Consider the following 27,532-nt stretch of genomic DNA (forward strand, 5'->3'; position numbering starts at 1 on the left):
TGAGGCTGCAACGAAAATGGTCTATGAGGGCTCGCTCATTCCACCCTGCATCTGCCGCTAGAGTCCGGAACTCCAGCGCAAACTCTTGAGCGCTCCTCATCCCCTGCCGGAGGTAGAATAGACGCTCCCCCGCCGCCTTCCCTTCTGGTGGATGGTCGAAGACCGCACGGAAGCGGCGGGAGAACTCCGCATAGGTGATAGTGGCGGCGTCTATTCTCCTCCATTCGGCGTTGGCCCACTCCAACGCCTTGCCGGTGAGACAGGAGATGAGGGCGGAAACGCTCTCGTGTCCCGAGGGCGCCGGGTGTACGGTGGCAAGGTAGAGCTCCACTTGTAATAGGAACCCCTGACACCCGGCAGCGGTGCCGTCGTACGCCCTCGGGAGCGAGAGCCGAATCCCACTGGGTTCCGGTAGTTGGACGGGCGGGCTGACCGATGGTGATGGTGAGGTAGGTGGGGGTGTGGGTACCCCGCTGGTCTCCCATCGATGGAGGGTGTTCATGACGCGGTCCAGGGCGTGCCCGATTTGGTTGATCCGATCATCTTGACCACGAAGACGCTCCTCCATGATCTCGGTAGGTGCGGGTGCTCCTGCTGATTCCATCAGATGGTGTGTAATTCTGTCACGAGTGGAGTGTAGTGGGATGTGGAATCACACGCAGGACACAGAGAATAAATCCAAAGCACTTTAGTGAAGTCCTAGTGTACGCCAAAACCGGCAACAGGTCACAGGCGAAAACAAACGCACACTAGAACGACAAAGTCAGTATGCACAAAGTGCAGGTCTCTCTAAATACAATCCGAAAATGAGAGAGAGAACAAAATACAGAACAAACAACCACACGACAGCAGAACAATTACACACAACACCAGACCTAACACAAGGGAACTAAATAGGGTGCCTAATGAACACTAAACAATAACCAGGTGTGACAAACAGACAAAACCAATCAAACAAGAAACATTGAACGGTGGCAGCTAGTACTCCGGAGACGACGACCGCCGAAGTCTGCCCGAACAAGGAGAAGGGGCCGCCTCGGCCGAAACCGTGACAGTGTGCCTTGAATTCTAAATAAATCACAGACAGCGTCACCAGCAAAGCACCCCCATACCATCACACCTCCTCCTCCATGCTTCACGGTGGGAACCACACATGCAGAGATCATCTGTTCACCTACTCTGCGTCTCACAAAGACACGAGGGGTTGGAACCAAAAATCTCAAATTTAGACTCATCAGACCAAAGGACAGATTTCCACCGTTCTAATGTCCATTGCTCGTGTTTCTTGGCCCAAGCAAGTCTCTTCTTATTATTGGTGTCCTTTAGTAGTGGTTTCTTTGCAGCAATTCGACCATGAAGGCCTGATTCACACAGTCTCCTCTGAACAGTTGATGTTGAGATGTGTCTGTTACTTGAACTCTTTGAATCATTTATTTGGGCTGCAATTTCTGAGGCTGGTAACTCTAATGAACTTATCCTCTGCAGCAGAGGTATCTCTGGGTCTTCCTTTCCTGTGGCGGTCCTCATGAGAGCCAGTTTCATCATAGCGCTTCATAGTTTTTGCGACTGCACTTGACACTTTCCGGATTGACTGACCTTCATGTCTTAAAGTCATGATGGGACTGTCATTTCTCTTTGCTTATTTGAGCTGTTCTTGCCATAATATGGACTTGGTCTTTTACCAAATAGGGCTATCTTCTTTATCCCATCCCTACAATGTCACAACACAACTGATTGGCTCAAACGCATTAAGAAGGAAAGAAATTCCACAAATTAACTTTTAACAAGGCACATCTGTTAATTGAAATGCATTCCAGGTGACTACTTCATGAAGGTGGTTGAGAGAATGCCAAGAGTGTGCAAAGCTGTCATCAAGGCAAAGGGTGGCTACTTTGAAGAATCTCAAATCTCAAATATATTTTGATTTGTTTAACACTTTTTTGGTTACTACATGATTCCATATGTGTTATTTCAAAGTCTTGATATCTTCACTATTATTCTACAATGTAGAAAATAGTAAAAATAAAGAAAAACCCTTGAATGAGTAGGTGTGTCCAAACTTTTGACTGGTACTGTATGTTCATTAAAATATTATGATCGGTTAATTTGAGCATTTAGATAGTAATCAACTCTGTCACAGAGAGGCATGAAGAAGGTTACCTGTACTTTGAGCATCACTGACGAGCCTGCAGGTGTCAACTACACGCACTACTGGTTGAATTTCACCTGGTCTGATGAAGATGGGTGAGCCTTCTTGTGTGATGATGATGCATTCTTATGTTATGAATCTCCTGGTTCTATCCATTGCATGTAGTGGAGAGATGAACACGCAACATTAAATTAAAAAATAAATAATGTGCACATGCTGAGGATAAATAATTTCCCATATAATTTGAATCACAAAAATCATATTATTTTCCCCCACAGGATTACATTCAAATGTCCACTGGTGGAGATGGTGGACAGTTATGGTTGCACATTTGTGGCACATTTTGATAATAATTTAACGTATCACGGCTCTTCATTTAATAACATGGACTGTTTCCATGTACATCTTTGTTATAACATTGACTGCCAATCAAACTATGACAACTTGACAGACTTTGAACCATCCAAAAATAGTAAGTTCCCTTTGAAGATTATATTGATTTGCAATGCATGGAAAATTGCATGAAATAAATATGATTGTGCAAAATATGTTTTTCTATAGCTGACAAATATGTGCAATGACTAACTCTATGTCATCAGTTCAACCAACAGCTCCAAGTCATCTCGCTGTCCAGTGGACTCCAGAGGGCTACAGATGCACTTGGCAGAGTGGATATGAACACCATGCATACATGACAGATTTCCATTACCAACGCTCCTTCTACAAATACCATGGTGATAAGGATGAGGTAAAGTGCATTGTAATAAAAGTCATGCTTCAATGTCTTATTAAAGTCAATGGTTGTTAGCTAAATTGTTTTCTGGATTTCTTTCTCAGGTTTTCCATGTGTCCTCTCGAAACAACTCTCTTTTAATTGATGGATCTGGACATGAGCCAGATACCACATATGTTCTGAAAGTGAGATCCGATCCAAACTCCTCTGAATATAAAGGAAAGTGGAGTCCGTGGAGTGCATTAGTGCAATTGAGGACTGATGCAAAGGAAGGTGAGAGAGATCTGCTTTGGAGACAGACTAGTTAAATAATATACCACTCTTACCTATCTCCTTTTTGTTATTGTTCCAAAATATGCTATAGAGAAACCATTTAGGCTGCGTTTAGACAGGCAGCCCAGTTCTGATATTTTTTCCACTAATTGGTCTGTTGACCAATCACATCAGTTCTTTTCACATCAGATATTTTTCAGAGTTTATCTGATTGGTCAAAGAACAATTAGTGAAAAAAATGTCAGAATTGGGTTGCCTGTCTAAACACAGCCATTGATGCATATACTATTTCTCTCCTTCAGCAGAACCAACTATAGTCCTTGTCCTCAGCCAGTTTGTATTTCCAGTTTGTGTGATTGCTGGAGTTCTGTTGTTTGTATTTTACAACCCCACCACAAGGTAACTGGTCTTCTTCAGAAACCCATAAAAATACTTTTAAATTGTGTCATGCGAGAGCAAGTCTGATTTGGAAGCACACAAACACAAATCATTTATAATCATTTGTGCCATAGAATGAAGATAAAAGCTTTCTATGATGTGCCAAGCCCAGCCCCCTTTTTCCAGCCTCTGTACAAAGATTGATTTAAAAAAATAAAAATATTTTACCTTTATTTAACTAGGCAAGTCAGTTAAGAACAAATTCTTATTTACAATGACGGCCTACACCGGCCAAACCCGGACGACGCTGGGCCAATTGTGTGCCGCCCTATGGTCCTCATAACATCTTCAAAATGGTCCCTGGGTTACAGTTCATATCTGAATCATTTTTTCTCTATAGGACTGGCTTGCGTCAGAGTGCAATCTGATACAAACGTACAAGACACAAGAGTTCCTGACCATCGATACTTTGATTATTGATGCCAAACCTATAGCAGAGGACCAGGACTGTTCAACTACAACACCATATCCTCTTTCACAAGGTCAAACTCCCTATGTTGGTCCCTCAGTGATGGACTGGGTCTGCAGTCACAGTCCAAATGGAAATGGTCCAGGGGACATCCCTTACACCCAGCTTCCCTGCTCTCCCCTAGAGCTCCAGTTTGGAGATATAGTCACCTCTCTCTCTCGGGACCCTTCGGTCGCCTGCGAGGGTGACTCTGGATGTGAGGACTTAACACTCAGCCGTGATAGCAGCTTGCCTAATAGTCCTGTATCTAGTGAGCCAGAATGCATCTGTACTGATTACTGTATCCTAAAGGTTTTATCCCCACCGTTGTGCCCAAAGAGGTCTTTACTCATCCCTTGAAGAGTTATTGCATAGAGGGACCAGGTAAGGAGGAAACCTGTGCCACTGAGTGAAGATACCAATTGTTACATCATATGCCAATAGGACACAGACTGCCTACCTCTTGAGTTGTGAAAATGTACTGAGCAAGGGGTGTCATAGTCTTTATAATTGACTAAATTACATAAGGTTGTCTTATGATCATTTGCAGTTTCTAATTAATAATTTTGATGTAGAATTGTGTATATATACTGTAATTAAATGTGTTTTGTCTGTTTTAAATAACGTACATTTTAAAATGACTGTATCAATTGTGTGATAGTTTAAATAGCTCTTTTGGACCAGTTCATTTCATAATTTGTCTGCACTGATGGCACCACTAGAGCCATTGATCCTTCAGTATGTGAGTTAACCACCAGAGGATGCTGCGACTCAACACTTGCTACTATCTGTAATATTTTTTAAGTAGCTCAATAATCCTGTAATTACTATGTCCTTTAATTTGTCTTGTATTACATACGCGTTCGCTATTGCAAATACAATAATACATTGGTATGGTTTATATATATTGTTTCCTATTTAGCAAAACAGTGGATGAGTAGCTATAGTTATCAGTAGAGGCAATTGCGCCAATATCTATTTATAGCCCACCAATGGTATTCAACTTGCTTCATCTTTCATCCTTCTTGGTACAATTTCAAAACAAACGCGCGTGCTACAAATTAACGAGAGTAAAATGTGTCGTTGTGATATGACGTCACGTTTCGGAAAAACGAACCCAGTACGTAGCTAGCTTGCTTGAGGACTTCCATCCATGGCAGCAAGCAACCACTGGCCAGATTGTGAGTATCTGCCTGTGTTGCATTAACTGTCAGTTGGTTGTGGGAATGGGGAAAGTCAGGAAATGGTGACCTTATACTACTGACGTTAGCTAGGCAGTTTAGCGTGTGCTGGTAAGATTCATTTTCAAGTTTGGGGTTGGGTCTCACAGCAGCTACCTGCTAGTAGTACTACTAGCTAGCTAGATTGCTACCTTAGCACATCCGTGTGTGCAGTTGTCTTCTCAAATTTGGATTGCAAAGATGTCTAATTTAAATTGATTGACAGACCAACACTTTTCAATGAACAGCCTGTCAGTGTCTGCTACCAATTTGATCAGTAAACTGTGGCAGCACTAGCCGAGTAAACTCAATGATGATGGAGGTGAGCAGCGACTGGTGTGGGCGGACTGGAGTTCAGACGTCAATTATAATTTTTTTTATAGGGACTTCAGCACCCAAAGAATAGCCCGCATTTGGGTGCTGAAATCCGTCGTTTTTGATAAAAACTTTATGTGACGTCGGAGCTGCAGTCTGCCCACACTAGTCGCTGCTCAAATAAATCGTTGAGTTTAGTCGGCTATATCTGGCTAGGCCTATGCTTCTGCAGCCATCTCTTTACATTACTTTAACATCCACAAATGTGAATCTAGAAGGATGGTTCATTTAACATAGCTATGATGTTGGTTTTGGTTATCTGCTATGGTATTACCACCGACCTGTGCCATAAAGGTCAGACCTCTTGGCAAAGGATGTAGGACAGGGGTTCCCAACTGGCGGCCTGCTGACCGAATTAGGGCCACATTTTATTTTATTTGGCCCCCCAAGTTTTCTGAGCAACAAAAAAACGTATTTTTAAATAACTTTTAAAATGTTTGACCATAAAATACATAAGCAAATCAGCTCCAAGTGATTTTAATGTTGGAAATCTGTTCCAAAGTATTCCCACGCATAATAGCGAGATATACTGTATGTGATCGTAAGCAAGGTTTGAAATGATTATGTTTTAGTCAAATATATCTGTTTGGGCTTCTTGCGGTACATTTTTTGTCTACAAATTATTTGTAATTATGTTCCAGCCCCCTGACCATCTGCTCAAGAAAAAAAAAAACAGCCCAGGACTGAATCTAGTTGATGATCCCTGATGTAGGCCAATTACCCACACACATACAGAAGGCTACAGTCCTCCTGAGAGCTGTAATATTATAGGGTCATAGAGTACCACAGCCATAATACCCATAAAACCTAGCGGTCAATTGTTTTTCCACCATTCAATTTTCCCATAGGGAATTTTAGAAATACTTAAAATAAGTGCTTTGTTTTGTGTAGGCTTACCCTGGTGTGATATTTTGATAACGGTGGAGATCTCTCTAGGACAAGGTGACTTTTATCAATATATTCACCTGGATTAACCCCCCCATAAATAAATAAATAAATAATAATAATAAATAAATAAATGAAACGCTAATTAGCTGCTAATGTGGCAAACATAAAGAACTACAAATGCCATGATGATCTGGACGAGACTGCCGAATCGAAGCAAAGGTAAGAATCTCTGGATTAACTATCTAATGTTAGTTAAATGTAGTAATGAATAAATTGGCTACATTTCTTTAAATGGACAATTCTGTGAATTGTTTTGTGTACGTTTTAAATTGACACAATACCTGTTAGCAAAGGCGTCAGCTAGAGATGCTGTGCAGGAGCTTGCAGGGATTTGTAGTTTTGCATGATGTGTACTTTGCTGCTACTTAGCATTTTTGAATCTGAGAGTAAATAGAGCCGAAATATATATATTGATAAAAGTCAACTTTTGCAGTAAGAGCTGTTTTCTTCTAAATTGTACATTTCTATGTGCAAAGGGACATACCCTTCTGGTTTCTGTGGTTTATAGTTTTGTCATGGTGTTGTTGGAGCACTGCCTTCCGTGGCAGGTGTCTGGAGTGGAAAGTACCCTACACCAGGGATCATCAACTAGATTCAGTCGCAGGCTGTTTTTTGTTGTTTTCTTGAGCGGATGGTCAGGGGGCCGGAACATAATTACAAATAATTTGTGCACTAGATTCTACTCTGCTGAAATAGTATGTGCATTACAGTATTTGCATTCTAAAGGTAAATTCACAGGTAAGACCAATTTCACAATGTATTATTAAGTTTGACATTCATTTATTTTATATTTTTGTATCTTTGAATAACTTTTAATGGAAGTTTTATAATGTTCCTTGTTTAGAAATTGTGGGCTGTATATTCGGCTGGCGCTAAGGAGGCGCAAGTGTCAAACGCACATTATTAACTGTCAAACGCACGTTAGTTTGCAATGTCGTCATGTAAAAACTGTTGCACAATTTATTTATTGATCCAGTCTAAATAAATAATATAATAATACTCGTAGGAAAGGTTTTCATCTTTTGCTCATAATCTGTGGATACTATACGATTAGAAAGGTTCAAAATGTATGTAAAACATCACAGCACAATTGAAAAATATATGGCACATGGAAACCAAACGAGGGTGGTCTATGGTGATAGGTGGGATGGGCTGAGAGTGGCTGAGGGGTGGGATTAAAGATCTTATGTTCAGTAATGTATTATTGTTATGTCATCATTTGTAGACAACATTAAAATCACTTGGAGCTGATTTGCGGTTGTTATTACAGTCTTTTATGTCCAACAATTAAATATATACAGTACCTGTCAAAAGTTTGGACACACCTACTCATTCCAGGGTTTTTCTTTATTTGTTACTCATTTCTACATTGTAGAATAATAGTGAAGACATCAAAACTATGAAATAACACATATGGAATCATGTAGTAACCAAAAAAAATTATATTTGAGATTCTTCAAATAGCCACCCTTTGCCTTGATGACAGCTTTGCAGACTCTTGGCATTCTCTCAACCAGCTTCACCTGGAATGCTTTTCCAACAGTCTTGAAGGAGTTCCAACATATGCTGAGCACTTGTTGGCTGCTTTTCCTTCACTCACCATCTCAATTGGGTTGAGGCCGGGGGATTGTGGAGGCCAGGTCATCTGATTTAGCACTCCATCACTCTCCTTCTTGGTAAAGTAGCCCTTACACAGCCTGGAGGTGTGTTGGGTCATTGTCCTGTTGAAAAACAAATGATAGTCCCACTAAGCCCAAACCAGATGTGATGGCGTATCACTGCAGAATTCTGTGGTAGCCATGCTGGTTAAGTGTGCCTTGATTTCTAAATAAATCACAGACAGTGCCACAAGCAAAGCACCTCCACACCATAACACCTCCTCCTCCATGCTTTACGGTGGGAACCACACATGCAGAGATCATCCATTCACCCACACCGCGTCTCACAAAGCCACGGCGGTTGGAACCTAAGATCTCAAATTTGGACTCCAGACCAAAGGACAGATTTCAACCGGTCTAATGTCCATTGCTTGTGTTTCTTGGCCCAAGCAAGTCTCTTCTTTTTATTGGTGTCCTTTAGTTTTGGTTTCTTTGCAGCAATTTGACCATGAAGGCCTGATTCACACAGTCTCCTCTGAACAGTTGATGTTGAGATGTGTCTGTTACTTGAACTCTGTGAAGCATTTATTTGGGCTGCAATTTCTGAGGCTGGTAACTCTAATGAACTTATCCTCTTACATTGCAGTGGCGGTCCTCATGAGAGCCAGTTTCATCATAGCGCTTGATGGTTTTTGTGACTGCACTAGAAGAAACTTTCAAAGTTCTTAAAATGTTCCGTATTGCCTGACCTTCATGTCTTAAAGTAATGATGGAGTGTTGTTTCTTTTTGCTTATTTGAGCTGTTCTTGCCATAATATGGACTTGGTCTTTTACCAAATAGGGCTATCTTTTGTATACCCCCCTACCTTGTCACAACACAACTGATTGGCTCAAATGCATTAAGAAGGATGACATTTCCACAAATTAACTTTTAAGAAGGCACACCAGTTAATTGAAATGCATTCCAGGTGACTATCTCATGAAGCTGGTTGAGAGGATGCCAAGAGTGTGCAAAGCTGTCATCAAGGCAAAGGGTGGCTATTTGAAAAATATAATATATATTTTGATTTGTTTAACACTTTTTTGGTTACTACATGATTCCATATGTGTTATTTCATAGTTTTGATGTCTTCACTATTATTCTACAATGTAAAAAATGGTAAAAACAAAGAAAAACCCTGGAATGAGTAGGTGTGTCCAAACTTTTGACTGGTAGTGTATATATTCAGTTTTTTTGCTCAGAGAACTTGGGGTGCCAAATAAAATAAAATGCTAGGGCTGGGCGCTAGGCTGCTTGTGTTTCTATTGTTTTGATGGTTGCTTCTCTCAATGGACTCATTCACCAGTGTCTCTAAACCTTGTGTTTTCTGTTTTAGCCTAAGTCGAGGTCTATCCCTATGCTCTGACAATCACTTAGCCTAATAAAATTAATTAATGAAAGTAACTTGCTACCGTAATTTCATGATTGTCCCAGGACAATATTCTATAAGATAAACAACAGTTATTAAAGACCCTTTCTCTCTTTGAGTCATACTTGAATAATGAAATGGTAATTATAAGGAATTGGAACAGCACCTGTAGTCATGCGTTAAAAAATAAATAAATAAAAACTCCCTGTGCGGAAGCAGCATGCTAGTTTATCAGCTGTGGGTAACTCGCTGTATGGTGGTTTTCTTGTGTGTGAGAGAGAGAGGGGGGAGGGAAAGTGGGGTGTAGCTTAGTATTTTTGTGTTGTGACTGTTGTTTTTCTGTCTCCGTACTTTCTTTACAGTATGATGCCATTCCTATTCTGCCCAGCGTCATCCTGTGTTCCTCCCCTCCTCCTTCTATGGTAAGAATCACCTGAACTCCAGTTTGTACCTCCACCTAAGAATGGAGGGTCCTCAAGCCTCCCCAAAGCCTGGAAAGCAGCCAGAGGACTTCAAATTTGGTCGAATTCTAGGAGAAGGCTCCTATTCAACAGTAAGTCCTCATACGTTTTCTATGGTGTTGTATTTTGTGTGTGGGGATTACAGTTGCAGTCATATGGGCCCCGTGTAGCTCAATTGGTAGAGCATGGCGCTTGCAACGCCAGGGTTGTGGGTTCGATTCCCACGGGGGGCCAGTATGAAAAAAACAACAACAAAAAACATGTATGCACTCACTAACTGTAAGTCGCTCTGGATAAGAGCGTCTGCTAAATGACTTAAATGTATGAATTACTTTTTATTTTCTATTGTTGGTAATGGGTTGATGGATTGTTAAAAAATATATATTTGTTGATTGCGAACTTGTTTCAGGTTGTGCTGGCAAGAGAACAGGCCACAGGGAAGGAATATGCTAGTAAGACACTACAAATATGTTTTCTCTTGTTGCATGATGTTGATGATCCTCAAGTGGCGTTCAAGTGACTGTCCTAGATTCTGCTTATAACTTAAATGCATTTGTCCTAAACAATAATACTCTTTGAAGTGAGGAAACTGGAATTTGATTCAGTCATAAATCCTGAGTGGTATAGTATATCGATTTGAATTGTGTTTCAGTGAAGATTTTGGAGAAGATGCACATCCGGAAGGAGAACAAGGCACATTGCGTGACGCGAGAGAGGGATATCATGTCAAGCTTAGACCATCCATTTATCGTCAAGCTCTACTTCACATTTCAAGATGTGAAAAGGTTGTGTATCCTTTGAAATAATCAGAACATGGGCTACTTCAAGACTCCTACATAATAATATCTGGTCTCATCTATTTTATGATCTTACTTACAGTACCATTATCCTTAACTGCCTCCTGTTAGATTTTGGCATAAGCTATGCAAGAAATGGGGAATTACTGAAATACATTCGCAAAATAGGCTCATTCGATGAGACGTGCACTAGATTCTACTCTGCTGAAATAGTATGTGCATTACAGTATTTGCATTCTAAAGGCATAATTCACAGGTAAGACCAATTTCACAATGTATTATTAAGTTTGACATAAACATGAATTTATTTGATATTTGTATATCTTTGAATAACTTTTAATGGAAGTTTTATAATGTTCCTTGTTTAGAAATTGTGGGCTCTATTTTCAGCTGGCGCTAAGGAGGCGCAAGTGTCAAACGCACGTTAGTTTGCAATTTCATCATGTAAAAACTGGCGCACTGGCATTTTCCAGCCCTAATGCTGGTTCGGCAATTTACCTGTCTAACATCAGCTTGCTTGCGCTGATTAATTATTTTGGAGGTTTTTGCCCCCAGCTTTTTCATTATTCACAATTCACATACTTCCATACCATATAAACATTTTTGAGAATCTGCCTAGCACATAGGCAACGATACAATCAACAGGAACCTAGTATTTTGTATAGACGTGCAAATGTTATGGGTAAAGACACTTGAATTGTAAATATACTGCACATCCTGAAACATACACACATATGCCTACCTGCGTACTTCATTTCGCTTGTTCAAGTATCCATCTCCAAAGAGTGCCTCTCATCTGGTTGCCAAAGACGCACCCCTCCAAACGTATTTAAATTATTCAGTCCTATAATGCAGTATCAACGGTAGGCCTAAGCTATATTTCGCTTATTGAGAATGTGCCTCACACATACAATACAATTTACAGGAGCCTAGTATTTTTTTATTTAGGAAAAGTTTGACGCATAAAGACATCTAGGCTAGGCTAGGCTCATTGAAGCCAGTTACAACAATGTTGACTTCAAACTCTCCAAACATAGGCTATTGAGCAAACTTGTTACTGTAGCCTATGCTATTTCATCAACTTTAGTATCAATCCAAAATGGGCAAGGATGAGAATACAGTGGGGGAAAAAAGTATTTAGTCAGCCACCAATTGTGCAAGTTCTCCCACTTAAAAAGATGAGAGAGGCCTGTAATTTTCATCATAGGTACACGTCAACTATGACAGACAAATTGAGAAAAAAAAAATCCAGAAAATCACATTGTAGGATTTTTAATGAATTTATTTGCAAATTATGGTGGAAAATAAGTATTTGGTCACCTACAAACAAGCAAGATTTCTGGCTCTCACAGACCTGTAACTTCTTCTTTAAGAGGCTCCTCTGTCCTCCACTCGTTACCTGTATTAATGGCACCTGTTTGAACTTGTTATCAGTATAAAAGACACCTGTCCACAACCTCAAACAGTCACACTCCAAACTCCACTATGGCCAAGACCAAAGAGCTGTCAAAGGACACCAGAAACAGAATTGTAGACCTGCACCAGGCTGGGAAGACTGAATCTGCAATAGGTAAGCAGCTTGGTTTGAAGAAATCAACTGTGGGAGCAATTATTAGGAAATGGAAGACATACAAGACCACTGATAATCTCCCTCGATCTGGGGCTCCACGCAAGATCTCACCCTGTGGGGTCAAAATTATCACAAGAACGGTGAGCAAAAATCCCAGAACCACACGGGGGGACCTAGTGAATGACCTGCAGAGATCTGGGACCAAAGTAACAAAGCCTACCATCAGTAACACACTACGCCGCCAGGGACTCAAATCCTGCAGTGCCAGACGTGTCCCCCTGCTTAAGCCAGTACATGTCCAGGCCCGTCTGAAGTTTGCTAGAGTGCATTTGGATGATCCAGAAGAGGATTGGGAGAATGTCATATGGTCAGATGAAACCAAAATATAACTTTTTGGTAAAAACTCAACTCGTCGTGTTTGGAGGACAAAGAATGCTGAGTTGCATCCAAAGAACACCATACCTACTGTGAAGCATGGGGGTGGAAACATCATGCTTTGGGGCTGTTTTTTCTGCAAAGGGCCCAGGACGACTGATCCGTGTAAAGGAAAGAATGAATGGGGCCATGTATCGTGAGATTTTGAGTGAAAACCTCCTTCCATCAGCAAGGGCATTGAAGATGAAACGTGGCTGGGTCTTTCAGCATGACAATGATCCCAAACACACCGCCCGGGCAACGAAGGAGTGGCTTCGTAAGAAGCATTTCAAGGTCCTGGAGTGGCCTAGCCAGTCTCCAGATCTCAACCCCATAGAAAATCTTTGGAGGGAGTTGAAAGTCCGTGTTGCTCAGCGACAGCCCCAAAACATCACTGCTCTAGAGGAGATCTGCATGGAGGAATGGGCCAAAATACCAGCAACAGTGTGTGAAAACCTTGTGAAGACTTACAGAAAACGTTTGACCTGTGTCATTGCCAACAAAGGGTATATAACAAAGTATTGAGAAACTTTTGTTATTGACCAAATACTTATTTCCACCATAATTTGCAAATAAATTCATTAAAAATCCTACAATGTGATTTTCTGGATATTTTTTTCTCATTTTGTCTGTCATATTTGACGTGTACCTATGATGAAAATTACAGGCCTCTCTCATCTTTTTAAGTGGGAGAACTTGCACAATTGGTGGCTGACTAAATACTTTTTTTCCCCACTGTATACTTTGCCTCCAGCCGAATTGGAAGTGATGACAACGCAAAGACCGTCAATAACCGACAGAACTTGAGGCAAACACATGCAGTATTTAAGCCATGGAACGCGTTGATAGGCCAGTGAGTGGCCAAGCCCTCGTCACATCTACAACTTGTTCATTCATCAAAACCCAGCCCTTTCGCGCCACCGCCAGCTATTGTAGTCATAAGTCCGGCTGTGAAAATGGCAAAAATATTCTGACACACCCCTGATCCTATAGTGCTATCACCAGCGCTTAGATTTACCACTGCATTAGGTTTGTTAAAATAGAGGCCCTGTATGTCATGATATTAATTTTATTTGAAGGTTTTAAATGGTGTGGCTTTTTCTTTACAGGGACCTCAAACCAGAGAATATTTTACTGAATGAGGACATGCACATTCAAATAACAGACTTTGGAACTGCAAAACAACTCTCATCAGATAGTACACAAAGTAATGTAACACATATTGCTTTGTCTTTGTGTAATTTTCCTCCAGTTTGTTGATAGACAGAGTACAGTACATTGGTTTGTTTATCCCTTATCGTATTGTGGTTAACTTATCTATCTATACCTCTCTAAAGGCTAACAGAAAAGGGTTTTTGTTATTTATAGCCACATGCACAATGGTCTCTATGTGGACTTCATAGATATGGAAGCAAATTATAGCAAATTGCTGGTTACACAGTACTCAGAATATAATTTTAATAGGTATGAGTCAATAGTGCCATTTTAAGCACAATTGACTCAAGACAACTTCAGTGAAGGTACCAAATGTGTCATGTGAACAATCTGTCCATACTTATAATTCATATGATTGTTTTGTTTTGCAGACAGAGCGAACTCCTTTGTTGGAACAGCTGAGTATGTTTCACCAGAGCTACTGACTCAGAAATCCGCCTGCAAAAGGTAGTTTGACTCGAATTCATTCAGAACCCTGATTTGAATCTAATATTCAGGTTCTCTGTGTAGTTCTCTGTTAGTGTATCACCTCTAGCCTCGCTTGCAATGCTTTATGCAGCTGGGAACAAGACTAGTGTATTTCTGGCCATGTTTACATCACTAGGATAAAACCCAACACTGAAAAAAAGTTAACTGAATCTGTCATGTTTTCTGGTGTGTTTTAGCTCTGACCTTTGGGGATTAGGCTGTATCATCTACCAGTTGGTAGCAGGATTACCTCCATTTAGAGCTGGGTAAGTCACGTATTATACATTCTTTTTCTTTTCCTTTTTGAATATTCGGGTAAAATATTTGAGAAGCGACATCGTCAGGGGCTTTGCAGAAGTGCACTTTGTTATTTGGGAAACGATTGAGTCTATTTGTTATCACAGTCTAAAAACACTGTGTGAAATAACAGGAAGTTATGGCTGTGGTGTTTATGACTTGTTTGTGTATTGAGTGCCTGGAGGCTTGAAGAAACCCCAGTCACTCTGTCACATGGCAGCAGCTTCATGGTTCAACTATAAACCAACACGTTTACCTCAAAGCCCTTTCAAAGCCAAGTACAGTGACAGTTGTGTATACTGTATGCATCTGCCACTTTCAGGCAATCAAGCCCCACAGAAGACATCAATATGACACAAGTTCTAAAATGTGCCTTGCACTCTCATATGACCTTCTGTCTGTCCATGTGGTTGATTATGTTATTTGCTCACTTATTTGCTCACCAGGAATGACTACCTGAAATTCCAGAAGATTATTAAACTGGAGTTTGAATTTCCTGATAAATTCTTTCCTAAGGCGAAGGATCTAGTGGAACAGCTTCTAGTGAGTCTAATCATATTAATGATTAAAATACATTCTGATGTTGTTCCTCAGTTACATACTAGTACCCAATGAGTGTCATTATTAACTAAGCATTGATTTATTTTTGTGGTAGTGCTTGGATCCCTCCAACCGATTAGGTTGTGAGGAGATGGGTGGGTACAACCCTCTCAGAGCCCATTCTTTCTTTGAGGCCATCACATGGGAGAACCTTCACCTACAGACACCCCCCAAACTCACCCCCTACCTGCCAGCCATGGCTGAGGATGATGAGGACTATTATGGAAACGTAGGTTTTTCCCTCTTGACTAAATTTAATCTATGATTAAATCAAGGTTGACACAAATCCTTGTTGACATATTGATTCCCCAATATGTCAAATTAGCGTGTCCTTGTTTTGTAATCTGTACTGAAAACACCCCGATTATGATGTGGTTCCATCCACAGTATGATGACCTCCTCAGCCAGTTCAGCAACATGCAGGTCGTCCAGTCCAGCTCTTTCCAACCACTGTTTGTGGCCAACCCCAGTCCCATCCCCAACTCCAACCCTGCACAAAGGCCCAACAGCAACATCGAGCAGTACATTCATGACCTGGACAACAACTCCTTTGAGCTGGACCTGCAGTTTTCCACTGAGGTGAAGCGGCTACTGCTTGAGAAGCAGACAAGTAGAAACCCCTGGTAGGCCTGCAGCGATGTCCTTGCGAGCAAAACATGTTTTTGTGGATAAAGTGTCAGAAGACTGATTAACTGTCAATATTATCTCACCATAATATTGACACATACTGTAGTTGATGATCTCATTCTCGTCCATTGGGATTCCTATGTTTACTTACGATATTTACACAATTCTATGTGTGATATCTTGTAAACATGAAGCACTTTACCTAAAGGCAATACAATGCCAACAATAACATATGATATACTGTGTGAACTGTATCAAGAAAGATTTGGAGAATTTACTTTTTTTCTGTATTAAGGCATCGGTTTGTGGAGAATAATTTGATCCTCAAGATGGGACCAGTGGACAAAAGGAAGGTAAGGATTTATGTAGTCCCACATTGCAGTAATGTTCTACTTTTCAGTTTACTACGTTTTTCAGTTTGAAGGGGAGGAGTAAATGTCTTGATACTGTACTCTTCCAACAGTAAAGCAACATACTGCCCTCCTCTGGCAGTTGTTTGCAATTGCTGCCGGGAATCAATTTGGGGCATCTTGAACCATACTTACTGACTTTACCTACAGGCAAGGGATTTCATTTTTATGTCTGAGAATCGCTCTCTGCTTTTACAGGGGCTGTTTGCACGTCGGCGCCAGCTATTGTTGACTGAGGGACCACACCTTTACTATGTGGACCCAGTTAACAAGGTTTTGAAAGGAGAGATCCCCTGGTCCCCTGCACTGCGCCCAGAGGCCAAGAACTTCAAGACCTTCTTTGTCCATACAGTAATGAATTAGTCTATTGCAATTAATAGCTCACCCTTAGCTAACGAAACTCACTTTATAAAACAATCAGTAACAGTGACCTATCCTCCTCTTTGCAGCCAAACAGAACATACTATCTGATGGACCCATGCGGGAATGCTGACAAATGGTGCAACAAAATTCAAGAAGTGTGGCAAAAGATCTATAACAAGCATTTTAACTCATGCATGTAGGTTGTGTACACTATCTTTTGAAGACGGGTCTTACCCCATAATGACAGGAGACAGAAAATGAAGGCGTCAATTAATAAATGATGGAAAACACCTAGCTGTAATGTAGCTTACAAATCGGTTTCCCTATTACTACACACGTTTTATTTATTGTAGGGCAGCAGGTTCAGGACATGTACTATTGTAATGCAGAATTTGATACAATCAGCTGGATCAAAAGGCATTCTGGTATAGAAAGGACCTATTATTCAAGGAAGTAGAATGGGTATTGCAACTATTCTAACTGGTGATTTCTTAGGCTTGGATGGTCTCATGTCTGACATGGTGGCCTTGGTACTCTTAAGCAATTTGTCTTCTATAGCAGAAAATAAACTTCGGTCAAACCACATGGGCTGGTGCTGCTTTTGAAAAAACAGTTGACTTGGATGTTGGTAGAACAGTTCATCCAAATTGCAAAGGAGGATGTTGTAGCCTGTTTTTGACGGTTGTTCTCATTTCTGGGAGCAGTTGATTGTAAATGTTATTTTGTTATGTGAGTCTATTCTACCGAGCATTGCTGTGATGTACAAAATGGGATGCAAGTCAAGTGTAATATGTATATTTTGTATTTGTTTTAGGCTTCTATACTTTGCTGATTCATCCTCATGTTATCCAAGCAGTTCAAATATGGTAATCATTTGGATAATGTCCAGGCTCCATGTTTACATAATTTAAATGTAAATGTAAATAGTTGATAACGGTAAATTATGATATTTTGCTACCTTTCATTGTAGTCTATATTTTATTTATGGATGATGTTATGTTTTACATAAATATATGTAGGCCTGCCCTATTTTGTTGTGTGCAAGTTTTAAATTGTTAAATGGGAGAATGCAGTATATATAAAGGTGGCTTGGTAATAAATGCATGTGGGATTTTGGCAAACGTCCTGTGTTTATTTATACTTCGCTTGGGTGAAGGCTCAGTATGATCATTTTGGGACCAAACCTTCAGCTACAGCAGCTGAAACCTTTTGAGGTCATGGAGTCACAACTGCAAAGATTATTCTTATGACAAGGATGTGGGGGGAGGGGTCGTCACTAGCCTCAGTAGCGACAAAGTTATAAATGGGAGGGGGGGGTTACCAAACTTGGATTACAGTACTTCCTGCCTGTGCCTTGCCCAGCTCAGTTCCTGTAACTTTAGCTAGCGACGGAGCCATAGGAGAGGAGAGGAGAGGAGAGGAGCTGGGATGGCGGAGAAGAGCCCTGACTTCAGCGGCTCAGTTGGCCAGTGTCCCGCCCTGTCTCCAGAAGAGAAAATGCAGTCACCTGGGATCGGAGCATCCAAATGGGTCCGTCTGAATGTCGGTGGGACATACTTTCTCACAACGAGGCAAACGTTGTGCCGAGACGCAAAATCTTTCCTGTACCGTCTGTGCCAGGCCGACCCCGACCTCGACTCTGACAAGGTACGGCTATCAAGCTAGCTAATATTAGTTACTAGCTAGTTGGCTAATGTTAATAACTAGCTAACCTTAGTCTGTCTTACACATCATGTGAATGTTCTAACACGTTACCTAGCTAGCATATCCAGACCGATTTACTAACTAGTTAGCGTTAGTTGTTTAGCAAGGAAGCCAAACGGTTAGCTACCACTAGGCTAGCTAGCTCAGCTGGCCAGCAGTGCGTTAACTCAAAAGAAGTTGTCTAGCTAGCTAACGTTAGTTTGTTTTCCTCTTTTTTTTCTTCTGATTAACCCTCCTGACCACAGATCTAACTAACAAATATGAATTTGCACAACCAGCACAGTAGCACGTTTTCTACTAGTACTAAGATAACATTCGTATATAGTACTAGTATCTGTCAGCTAGCTAAATGGCAAGTTAGTTAGCTGGCCAACCACAATAAAAAGTAACGTTAACTGTTACTGTAGCTATCTAACTTGCGAGATAACAGTTGGACTGGTGAACGTCAGAATAACGCCTACAAGCAAATGGACCATAAAATACATTGTTGACAAAACCACCAAGCAGTAGATTGTTTGTTTGTTGTAAATAATTGGTCTTATAGTATACAATTGTGCAAATGAGAACCCCCCCCCCCGAAAAAGGAGCATTGCCCTTGTAAGAGAGAGAATGATAATCAACATGTTGAGAACTTGTTTACCATCCTGATTTTCAACCCTCAAAGGTCACCATGCACCATTTAACAGGAGGATGACATTTAAAAGCTGGCAAAAGACCTTACAAGACAAGTTGGCTCAGTCATACAGATGCAGTTGCAATTAGTCTTGGGCTCTGAAAGATCCACAGTATCCCAGCAGAATAGTTTCATCCCATAGTTTCGTAAATATCCTAGATAACTATGCTGATTAGCATTCCTCATTTGAAGTTGAGGTGAAAGTCTGTAATGTTCATGTGCCCAGTGTAATGTGGTAAGATGTATCTGCCCTCTGTATTGATTCTTGCTAATGATGGTGTGTGTGAAGGCTGGAGCAAGGCCGCTGTGGTGATTCTTCAGGGATAATGAGACCTGCTAAATGTCAGTTACCCCATGTTGGCGCCTCTGGCTGCTCCATGCTCTGGACATTGAGCTGGTGTATCCATGGATCGACTATGGGCTAATTATAGGATTGCACAGTTCTGTTTCGATGTTTGTCACTGTACAAAAATTGTTAATGGTATCTCACCTGATTTGTTATTGACTGACTGCTTTTTGTCATTGTTATTGACTTCTCTTTCTTCAGGATGAAACGGGTGCCTATTTGATAGACCGAGATCCAACGTACTTTGGTCCAGTGCTCAACTACCTGAGGCATGGGAAACTGGTGCTCAATAGAGGCCTTGCAGAGGAAGGTATGATGAGAATGTCTAAGGGATATTCTGGGATATGCTAAGACATGTCTGAAGAGTTGTGCCATTGTCATCTTTGTTGCTGTTTCTTTTTCGCTCCAACACTTCACACGCTAACAATCACACGTATTTGTTTTGACTACCTCTTACATTTAACACCACAGCAGTTCTCATTAGCATACATAGTTGTTTTCAATGATTGGGGTTTTAATAACTGGTTAAATACATTCTGTTCCCCTCAAGGTGTACTGGAAGAGGCTGAATTCTACAATATCACTTCTTTGATCAAGCTAATTAAAGACAAAATCAGGGAGAGGGACTGCAAAACAGTTCAGGTGTGTGGGCTTGACTAAAATTGCCATTGCTATCTGGGTGATTTCTTTCTTCCCCGAGACTGTCCTGTTGTAATCACTAATACAGAGCTCTGGATATAAGAGGGGGCAGTGGGGTGGCATATCAGGCTTGGGGCCTCTAAGGCCCTCTAACTACTGGAGAGAGGCACATCCTTGACAAGCTCCCTCCCAAGGATCACCTCTGTTTACAGGGCCTAATACTGCGATGACTCTGGGCACAAGCTCCGCTTAAGATTTAGATTTAAGTCATTTAGCAGACGCTCTTATCCATGGCGACTTACAGGAGCAATTAGGGTTAAGTGCCTTGCTCAAGGGCACATCGACAGATTTTTCACCTAGTCGGCTCGGGGATTAGAACCAGCGACCTTTCGGTTACTGGCACAACGCTCTTAACCACTAAGCTACCTGCCGCACGGATGTCCAGGTCTTGTTGATGTATTGCCATTAGTCCAGAGTCGCCTTGCCATGTAGATGCGATCAGGAATTGGCACATACTGGCTATGCTCTACTCTGGGGGGGGATGGATGATTTGTATGTAGCCTATTGAGAGCACTTACTGCTCTGTTGCATTTCCAGCTATGAATTAACATAGCCTCTTTCTCTCTCTCCACAGCTCCCTGTAAAACATGTCTACAGAGTCTTGCAGTGCCAAGAAGAGGAGCTAACACAAATGGTTTCCACCATGTCAGATGGTTGGAAGTTTGAGCAGGTAAATCTCCTGAAAGGAAGACATTGGGGAGTGTTCTTCCTCCTTTCTTTAGAAATGTTCCTTTCGGCTGCGCTTTGACTTGTGTTGGTTGATTTACTGTCCACGGAGGATGCTGAGTTCAGTGAATAATCTTGCAGCATAATTTGGTTACATAGCTGTTATTGTGATACTGTATTTATTTTTGTGAAAGTCTGAATTGTCTGACCATGTGCGAAAGGAGGCCTATAATGAGCTATGGCTGTGCCTGGTGCAAATGGACACTTCAAGTCTGGTTTCTGTCAGAGGCCAGGTTGCTAGAGTTAGATTTTGTCTGATGTTTATGGAACAGCAGAGAAAGGGGATGTTTCTGTTCATTCAGGAGGACACCCTGTACTGGGTGCATTTCCGTTACTTGCCCCCTCTCTCTAGACCTTGCAGGGTGTTAGGGTCTTCCCCACAGAGAGAACTCATGAGTGGGCTCAGGCTGGTACCCACGGTTCCTTTTTTGGGTGCCTGCAAGGTGCCAGAATGTTAGGCATTCTGCTCGTGGCAGCTTTGTGAAAATGGGAACCTACTGTATAGTGTAGTCTGTTTATTTGAATTAGCTACCACCTTAACAACAGATTTCACCCCCAATCTAATCCAAGGAATACTAAACATGAACGAGCAATGTAACAGCTCAAAGTGCTCAGGTGTCCTAGATAAGTAGTCCGTGTTTGTTACTTTGAAAAAATTATCAATGATCCTTAGGTAGAATAGAAATTGTCTACTGTAATCTGTTAAATTGTTTTGACTGCCTGGCAAGTTGTTGGAAATATTATATTTCCCAAGTGTGCGCGCTTCCTCTAGTCCCTTAGAAACATTTCCCTTCTCATTGGTTCCCCCTTTTTTTTCTCCCTCAGTTGGTCAGTATTGGCTCCTCATATAACTATGGAAATGAAGACCAGGCAGAGTTCCTGTGTGTTGTCTCTAAGGAGCTACATAACCAGTCATACGGCACAAGCAGTGAACCAAGTGAAAAGGCCAAGGCGAGTATCCCAGCACTGCAACAAAAATGTCTTTCATCAACTTCCTGACCATTATTACAACCTGTATTGTGATTTACACCAAGTTTGGTGTACATTTTGTCTGTCACATGGCTTTGTCTTACATAAATAAATGCATTATATTTTTTTACTGGTCATGCATGCTGCAATTACTTTCTTTGCATGCTGCATTTCCTGCAGAGGACAAGTACAAGAAGTGTTAGAATCAATTTGCCACTGAAAGTATCTACCTTTGAATATAAGGGGACATGGGTGAGATTTTGCTTAGACCCCTGCCATTGTGGCCTTAAACCCTTCTCCAAGAGCCCCTTCTCCCCTTGTGCCATATCATCCCTATGAGCCCATTATCTAGAGAGCATCCCGCTAATCATTATCTAGACGAGCAATGCCTCGATAATGATTTAAACTACTTTAATATTTAATGACCTCCTGTCACTAGCTTCTGCAGTTCATATAATTCTCCATAGCCTTAGTCTCCCCGCTTTCCAGTCTCCTGGTTAAATTTTCCGTTCCTCAAAACGGAAGCCTGTTGAAAGCTGACAAAAAGTATTAAGAGTTGTTAAAGGTTTTTTGGAACATCTGTCTAGTATGAAATATGCAGGCCTAAACATCTTATTTTGCTCTTACCGTTTTCTTTTGCAGATTCTTCAAGAACAAGGCTCTCGAATGTGAAGAGACTGTGCAGTCCTTAGGATTGCATCGTGACATGATGTCCAGATATAAAGACACAAATCACATCACATTCTGAGGAACGTTATGGCACGCTGAAGAAGCTGGCTAATGCGCTCTACACGTTGCACAACATTTTTCTTTCAGACATCAAATCAAAATGCGCAATCGATAGCGTTACTCTTTTTTTGTGCCTACATAGTAAAACTGGACTGTAGATTGTCCACACAGACAGAAGGGCCTTATCACTCAAATAGGCAGGAAATATTGTCCACAGCATTTATACTTGGTCCATCATTTACTCAGGGTCTCTAATAGTGTTTTGGAAGATGCAATAGGTGTGCACTGTCTGGTGGGACATTATTTCAAACACCCATGCATACTACATTATGCGAGTCCTTCACATACAAAAATCTAACCTCTTTGAGAAGTTAATTGAAAAGCATGTTTTAAAAGTTAGATATTTAAGACTGTATTTATAAGGAGTTGTATAGATTCATACTGTCTTGTTCGAGGCAAAGACTGTATTGACAGTTTATTTATTTTTTACATATCTTTAAACTGAGATTATTTATGTCCCTTCCCAAATATCCCTTCAACCTGCACATTATCAGCTGTTTGGAAGGAGGACATTCTTATAACTACTTCTACCAGGGTTATTGTATGTTAATGAGGTTGGGGTGATGTTAGGGAATGCCAGACATTAAAGGACTAAAAGTTGTCTTCCATCCCTGGACTCTGGCGTGTTTTAGTTGGGTTGCCTGTGGAACTGGAACACATTGTTATATTTTAGAGGACATGATATACCTAGAGCCATTTGATAGGCACGTTTTTTCACATTGACATATGACAGTGACAGGGCCTGTTTTCCATTTTATGTGAGAAAGAAAAGCCTTTGTCTCTTGCATGAATTTGTGTGTATACACAACCCGTACGCTTCTGCGGATTGACTATTGAGCCTTGACAGGGCTATATACCATGCAAAAATACATCAAACTGTGGCTCGAGACTATGCAATCATGCAAGTTCTGAGCTAAAATTCTTTGGTCATGTATTTATGAAAAGATTGGCAATTATAATCTGTAGTCATTACCATAGTTCAACTTGTAGATGGTTGAGCTACTTATTGAATACATTAACATTGTCAGTTTATGAAAACATTTCTCTAGGAAAATGTTGCCTTTCTTCTATGACCAAATCAATGTCTGAATTTCAACTTTAATCTGAATTTCTTTGGTCAGGGTTAAGGATATTTCTTTGGTAGTCTACATGCATATCTATGAGGAATTGTACATAGAGGAAGTCTAATATTCAGATGTGTTATCAGTGTATGCTATTTCTTCCTAACACACACTAAGGGCTTTAACTAGTGGAATACAAGCTATAATCTCTGTAGAGGTCAATTGGACCCCTCCTATTGCCTGATCAAGGTAAAGTTTACATGTCTAGTGTTTTATAATCTGGATTTTACTTACCTTGCCATTGTGACACAACCCTCTAATTTGGCTGGTTTAAACATCTGTATAGTACTGTGTTTACATATCCCAGAAACCCAGGTAGTTTCTGTCAGCCATGTATCTAGTACGCAGACGGATAGTTTTCCTAAATTTTCCATGGACAGTTTTTCTTGGTCACTGAGTTGTCTTCTGGTGATAAGTGCCTCTTTTGCCCCTGAGGCTTCACAGTGCATGTGAAATCTGTGTAGCACTGATGCCCATAACCACAAGGGCTCACTGTTTGTGTCCACCCTGCAGTAACAGTGAAGACATTGAACAGTGTGGGCAATGTGTGTCTAGTGTGGTGTCCTTTGACTGCTGATTCTTAAACACAGGACGTGTCAGCCATTGCATGCATGGCCTGATGCACCTTCCACCATGCCCTCAGCTCTGCAGGACACCACTTCACTCCACTGTGACACTTCAGCTCCTGTTTGACAGTTATTTAGTTCTAGAATGCTTATTAAGACACATGTGATCCCTCTCTGAGGCTGATGTGGGTTTCTAATGGGACATTGTTCCAGTTTTCCATTAATCTGTTAAATTTATTATTTTTTTATGAACAGAGGCAGACAATTGTTATTTGCTCCATTTGATCACTGCTGTTCCTATATATTAGTATCCTCAAATGTTTTGTATTTTTTATGCTTACTGTATATACATACTATATTATATGTATGTAATAGCAAGTTTTGACTGGGGATAATGGAAATGATGGTGATGCTAGACCTGGTGAATTTAATCAATAAATGGTCATGAATTCAACTTTTGTATTGTATTTGAACAAACTGTTGCAGAGCCATAGAGAAATACTAGGAAAAAAAATAAAAATAAGGGCTGTGTTTTGTGTAGGCTTACCCTGAAAATGCTAATTAGCATCAAAGTAGACATCATGCAAGACTACAAATCCCTGCAAGCTCCTGCACGTCATCTCTAGCTGACACCTTTGCTAACAGGTATTGTGTCCATTTAAAACTTGCACAAGACCTTTCACAGAATTTTCAATTTTAAGAAATAGCCAACATTAGATAGTTAATTCAGAGATTCTTACCTTTGCTTCGATTCGACAGTCTCGTCCAGATCATCATGGCATTTGCAGTTCTTTATGATTGCCACATTAGCAGCTAATTAGCATTTCAGTTTTGGGGGGTAAATACAGGTGAATATATTGATAAAAGTAACCTTGTCCTAGAGAGATTTACACGGTTCTCAAAATGTCATGCCAGGGTAAGCCCACATGAAACACAGCCCTTATTTTAAGTGTTTCTAAAATCCCCTAAGGAATAAATTAATGGTGGGAAAACAATTGGAACCATTTCCCTGTTTCACCACTAGGCTTTATGGGTATTATGACTCATACTGTGGTACTCTATTGTAATCCCTTTTCACACATGTAGGCAATGTCATCAGGTCTAATGGTCCAGACCGTGCACATACAGGCTGTCAAAGGCACTCCTTCAATATAAAGTAGTTTTTTACGAAAATGAAAACGTGTCAGTTTGTCACTTCCATGAGGTTGGAGTAAAACCATGTTCCACTACTTAAGACATTGGCTCGAATCTAGGTTGTGCGTTCAGATTTCGAGAAAATTAACAACTAAGGAATAATGTTTCACTTTTCTCATTGACTTCTCAAACCCCAAACTCCGTTCTGGTGTGCTTGGTCTGTTTAGCAAGCGTTCCCGGAAGTCTCGCGATGTTGCGCCTCTGGGTTTAGAAACTCCGTGGCACAACGTAGAACGTTCAGATAGAAACACATCGAGGAACTCTCTGGTCAATCAATCTAAACTAAAGTTTCAGTAGCCTATGATGCACCAAAGATGTTCTAGTTCCTCGCTGGTTGTACCCTCCTAAACACGATACAGGTTTTGTGAACAAACCTCGATTGTGAAGTGATCATCTGTAGGTGTTAGAAACGAAGTAGTGTGATTATTGTCATCATACTGTTTAGCAGCTACTATCAGGCTTATTAATGAATCACTATCCATATCAAATCAAATTGTATTAGTCACATGCGCCGAATACAACAGACCTTACCGTGAAATGCTTACTTACAAGCCTTTAACCAACAATGCAGTTCAAGAAAATGTTTACTAAATAAAATAAAGTAAAAAATAAAATAAAAAGTTACACAATAAAATAATAATAACGAGGCTATATACAGGGGGTACAGGTACATTTACATTTACGTCATTTAGCAGACGCTCTTATCCAGAGCGACTTACAAATTGGTGCATTCACCCTATAGCCAGTGGAATAACCACTTTACATTTTTTTTTTTTTTTTTGGGGGGGGTGAAGGATTACTTTATCCTATCCCAGGTATTCCTTAAAGAGGTGGGGTTTCAAATGTCTCCGGAAGGTGGTGAGTGACTCCGCTGTCCTGGCGTCGTGAGGGAGCTTGTTCCACCATTGGGGTGCCAGAGCAGCGAACAGTTTTGACTGGGCTGAGCGGGAACTATGCTTCCGCAGAGGAAGGGAGCCAGCAGGCCAGAGGTGGATAAACGCAATGCCCTCGTTTGGGTGTAGGGACTGATCAGAGCCTGAAGGTACGGAGGTGCCGTTCCCCTCACAGCTCCACAGGCAAGCACCATGGTCTTGTAACAGATGCGAGCTTCAACTGGAAGCCAGTGGAGTGTGCGGAGGAGCGGGGTGACGTGAGAGAACTTGGGAAGGTTGAACACCAGACGGGCTGCGGCATTCTGGATGAGTTGTAGGGGTTTAATGGCACAGGCAGGGAGCCCAGCCAACAGCGAGTTGCAGTAATCCAGACGGGAGATGACAAGTGCCTGGATTAGGACCTGTGCCGCTTCCTGTGTAAGGCAGGGTCGTACTCTCCGAATGTTGTAGAGCATGAACCTACAGGATCGGGTCACCGCCTTGATGTTAGCGGAGAACGACAGGGTGTTGTCCAGGGTCACGCCAAGGCTCTTCGCACTCTGGGAGGAGGACACAACGGAGTTGTCAACCGTGATGGCGAGATCATGGAACGGGCAGTCCTTCCCCGGGAGGAAGAGCAGCTCCGTCTTGCCAAGGTTCAGCTTGAGGTGGTGATCCGTCATCCATACTGATATGTCTGCCAGACATGCAGAGATGCGATTCGCCACCTGGTTATCAGAAGGGGGAAAGGAGAAGATTAGTTGTGTATCGTCAGCGTAGCAATGATAGGAGAGGCCATGTGAGGATATGACAGAGCCAAGTGACTTGGTGTATAGCGAGAATAGGAGAGGGCCTAGAACTGAGCCCTGGGGGACACCAGTGGTGAGAGCACGTGGTGCGGAGACAGCTTCTCGCCACGCCACTTGGTAGGAGCGACCGGTCAGGTAGGACGCAATCCAAGAGTGAGCCGCGCCGGAGATGCCCAGCTCGGAGAGGGTGGAGAGGAGGATCTGATGGTTCACAGTATCAAAGGCAGCAGACAGGTCTAGAAGGACAAGAG

The 27,532-nt window shown here is 41.4% G+C and overlaps 2 protein-coding genes and 1 long non-coding RNA gene across 4 annotated transcripts; all 3 read left to right on the forward strand.

Annotated features, from left to right (window-relative positions):
• Positions 1–3,138: 3,138 nt before the first annotated feature.
• LOC121551971 lies at positions 3,139–3,727 on the forward strand. Its single transcript, XR_005997129.1, has 3 exons — positions 3,139–3,155; positions 3,458–3,554; positions 3,668–3,727. It is a non-coding gene; the product is annotated as an uncharacterized LOC121551971 (long non-coding RNA).
• A 1,361-nt stretch (positions 3,728–5,088) lies between these two features.
• LOC121551130 (3-phosphoinositide-dependent protein kinase 1-like) lies at positions 5,089–17,934 on the forward strand. Of its 2 annotated transcripts, none has more exons than XM_045210778.1 (14): positions 5,089–5,222; positions 9,954–10,144; positions 10,462–10,504; positions 10,705–10,842; positions 10,961–11,105; positions 13,943–14,040; positions 14,420–14,495; positions 14,714–14,782; positions 15,260–15,356; positions 15,469–15,642; positions 15,801–16,036; positions 16,336–16,393; positions 16,649–16,801; positions 16,900–17,934. In XM_045210778.1, the coding sequence occupies exons 2-14, from the start codon at positions 10,055–10,057 to the stop codon at positions 17,011–17,013; spliced, it is 1,491 nt and encodes a 496-aa protein (XP_045066713.1). In that variant the 5' UTR covers positions 5,089–5,222; positions 9,954–10,054; the 3' UTR covers positions 17,014–17,934. The 2 variants fall into 2 exon arrangements, with proteins under 2 accessions (XP_045066713.1, XP_045066714.1); XM_045210779.1 differs by lacking the exon at positions 5,089–5,222 and adding an exon at positions 7,205–7,322.
• Positions 17,935–18,149: 215 nt separating this feature from the next.
• Positions 18,150–24,860, forward strand: LOC121550695 (BTB/POZ domain-containing protein KCTD5). The gene is made up of 6 exons (XM_041863054.2): positions 18,150–18,460; positions 19,738–19,846; positions 20,087–20,178; positions 20,810–20,905; positions 21,787–21,912; positions 22,573–24,860. The coding sequence occupies exons 1-6, from the start codon at positions 18,242–18,244 to the stop codon at positions 22,600–22,602; spliced, it is 672 nt and encodes a 223-aa protein (XP_041718988.1). The 5' UTR covers positions 18,150–18,241; the 3' UTR covers positions 22,603–24,860.
• Positions 24,861–27,532: the final 2,672 nt, after the last annotated feature.

This window comes from Coregonus clupeaformis, chromosome 35 (assembly GCF_020615455.1).
Source record: "Coregonus clupeaformis isolate EN_2021a chromosome 35, ASM2061545v1, whole genome shotgun sequence".
Lineage (NCBI taxonomy): Eukaryota > Metazoa > Chordata > Actinopteri > Salmoniformes > Salmonidae > Coregonus > Coregonus clupeaformis.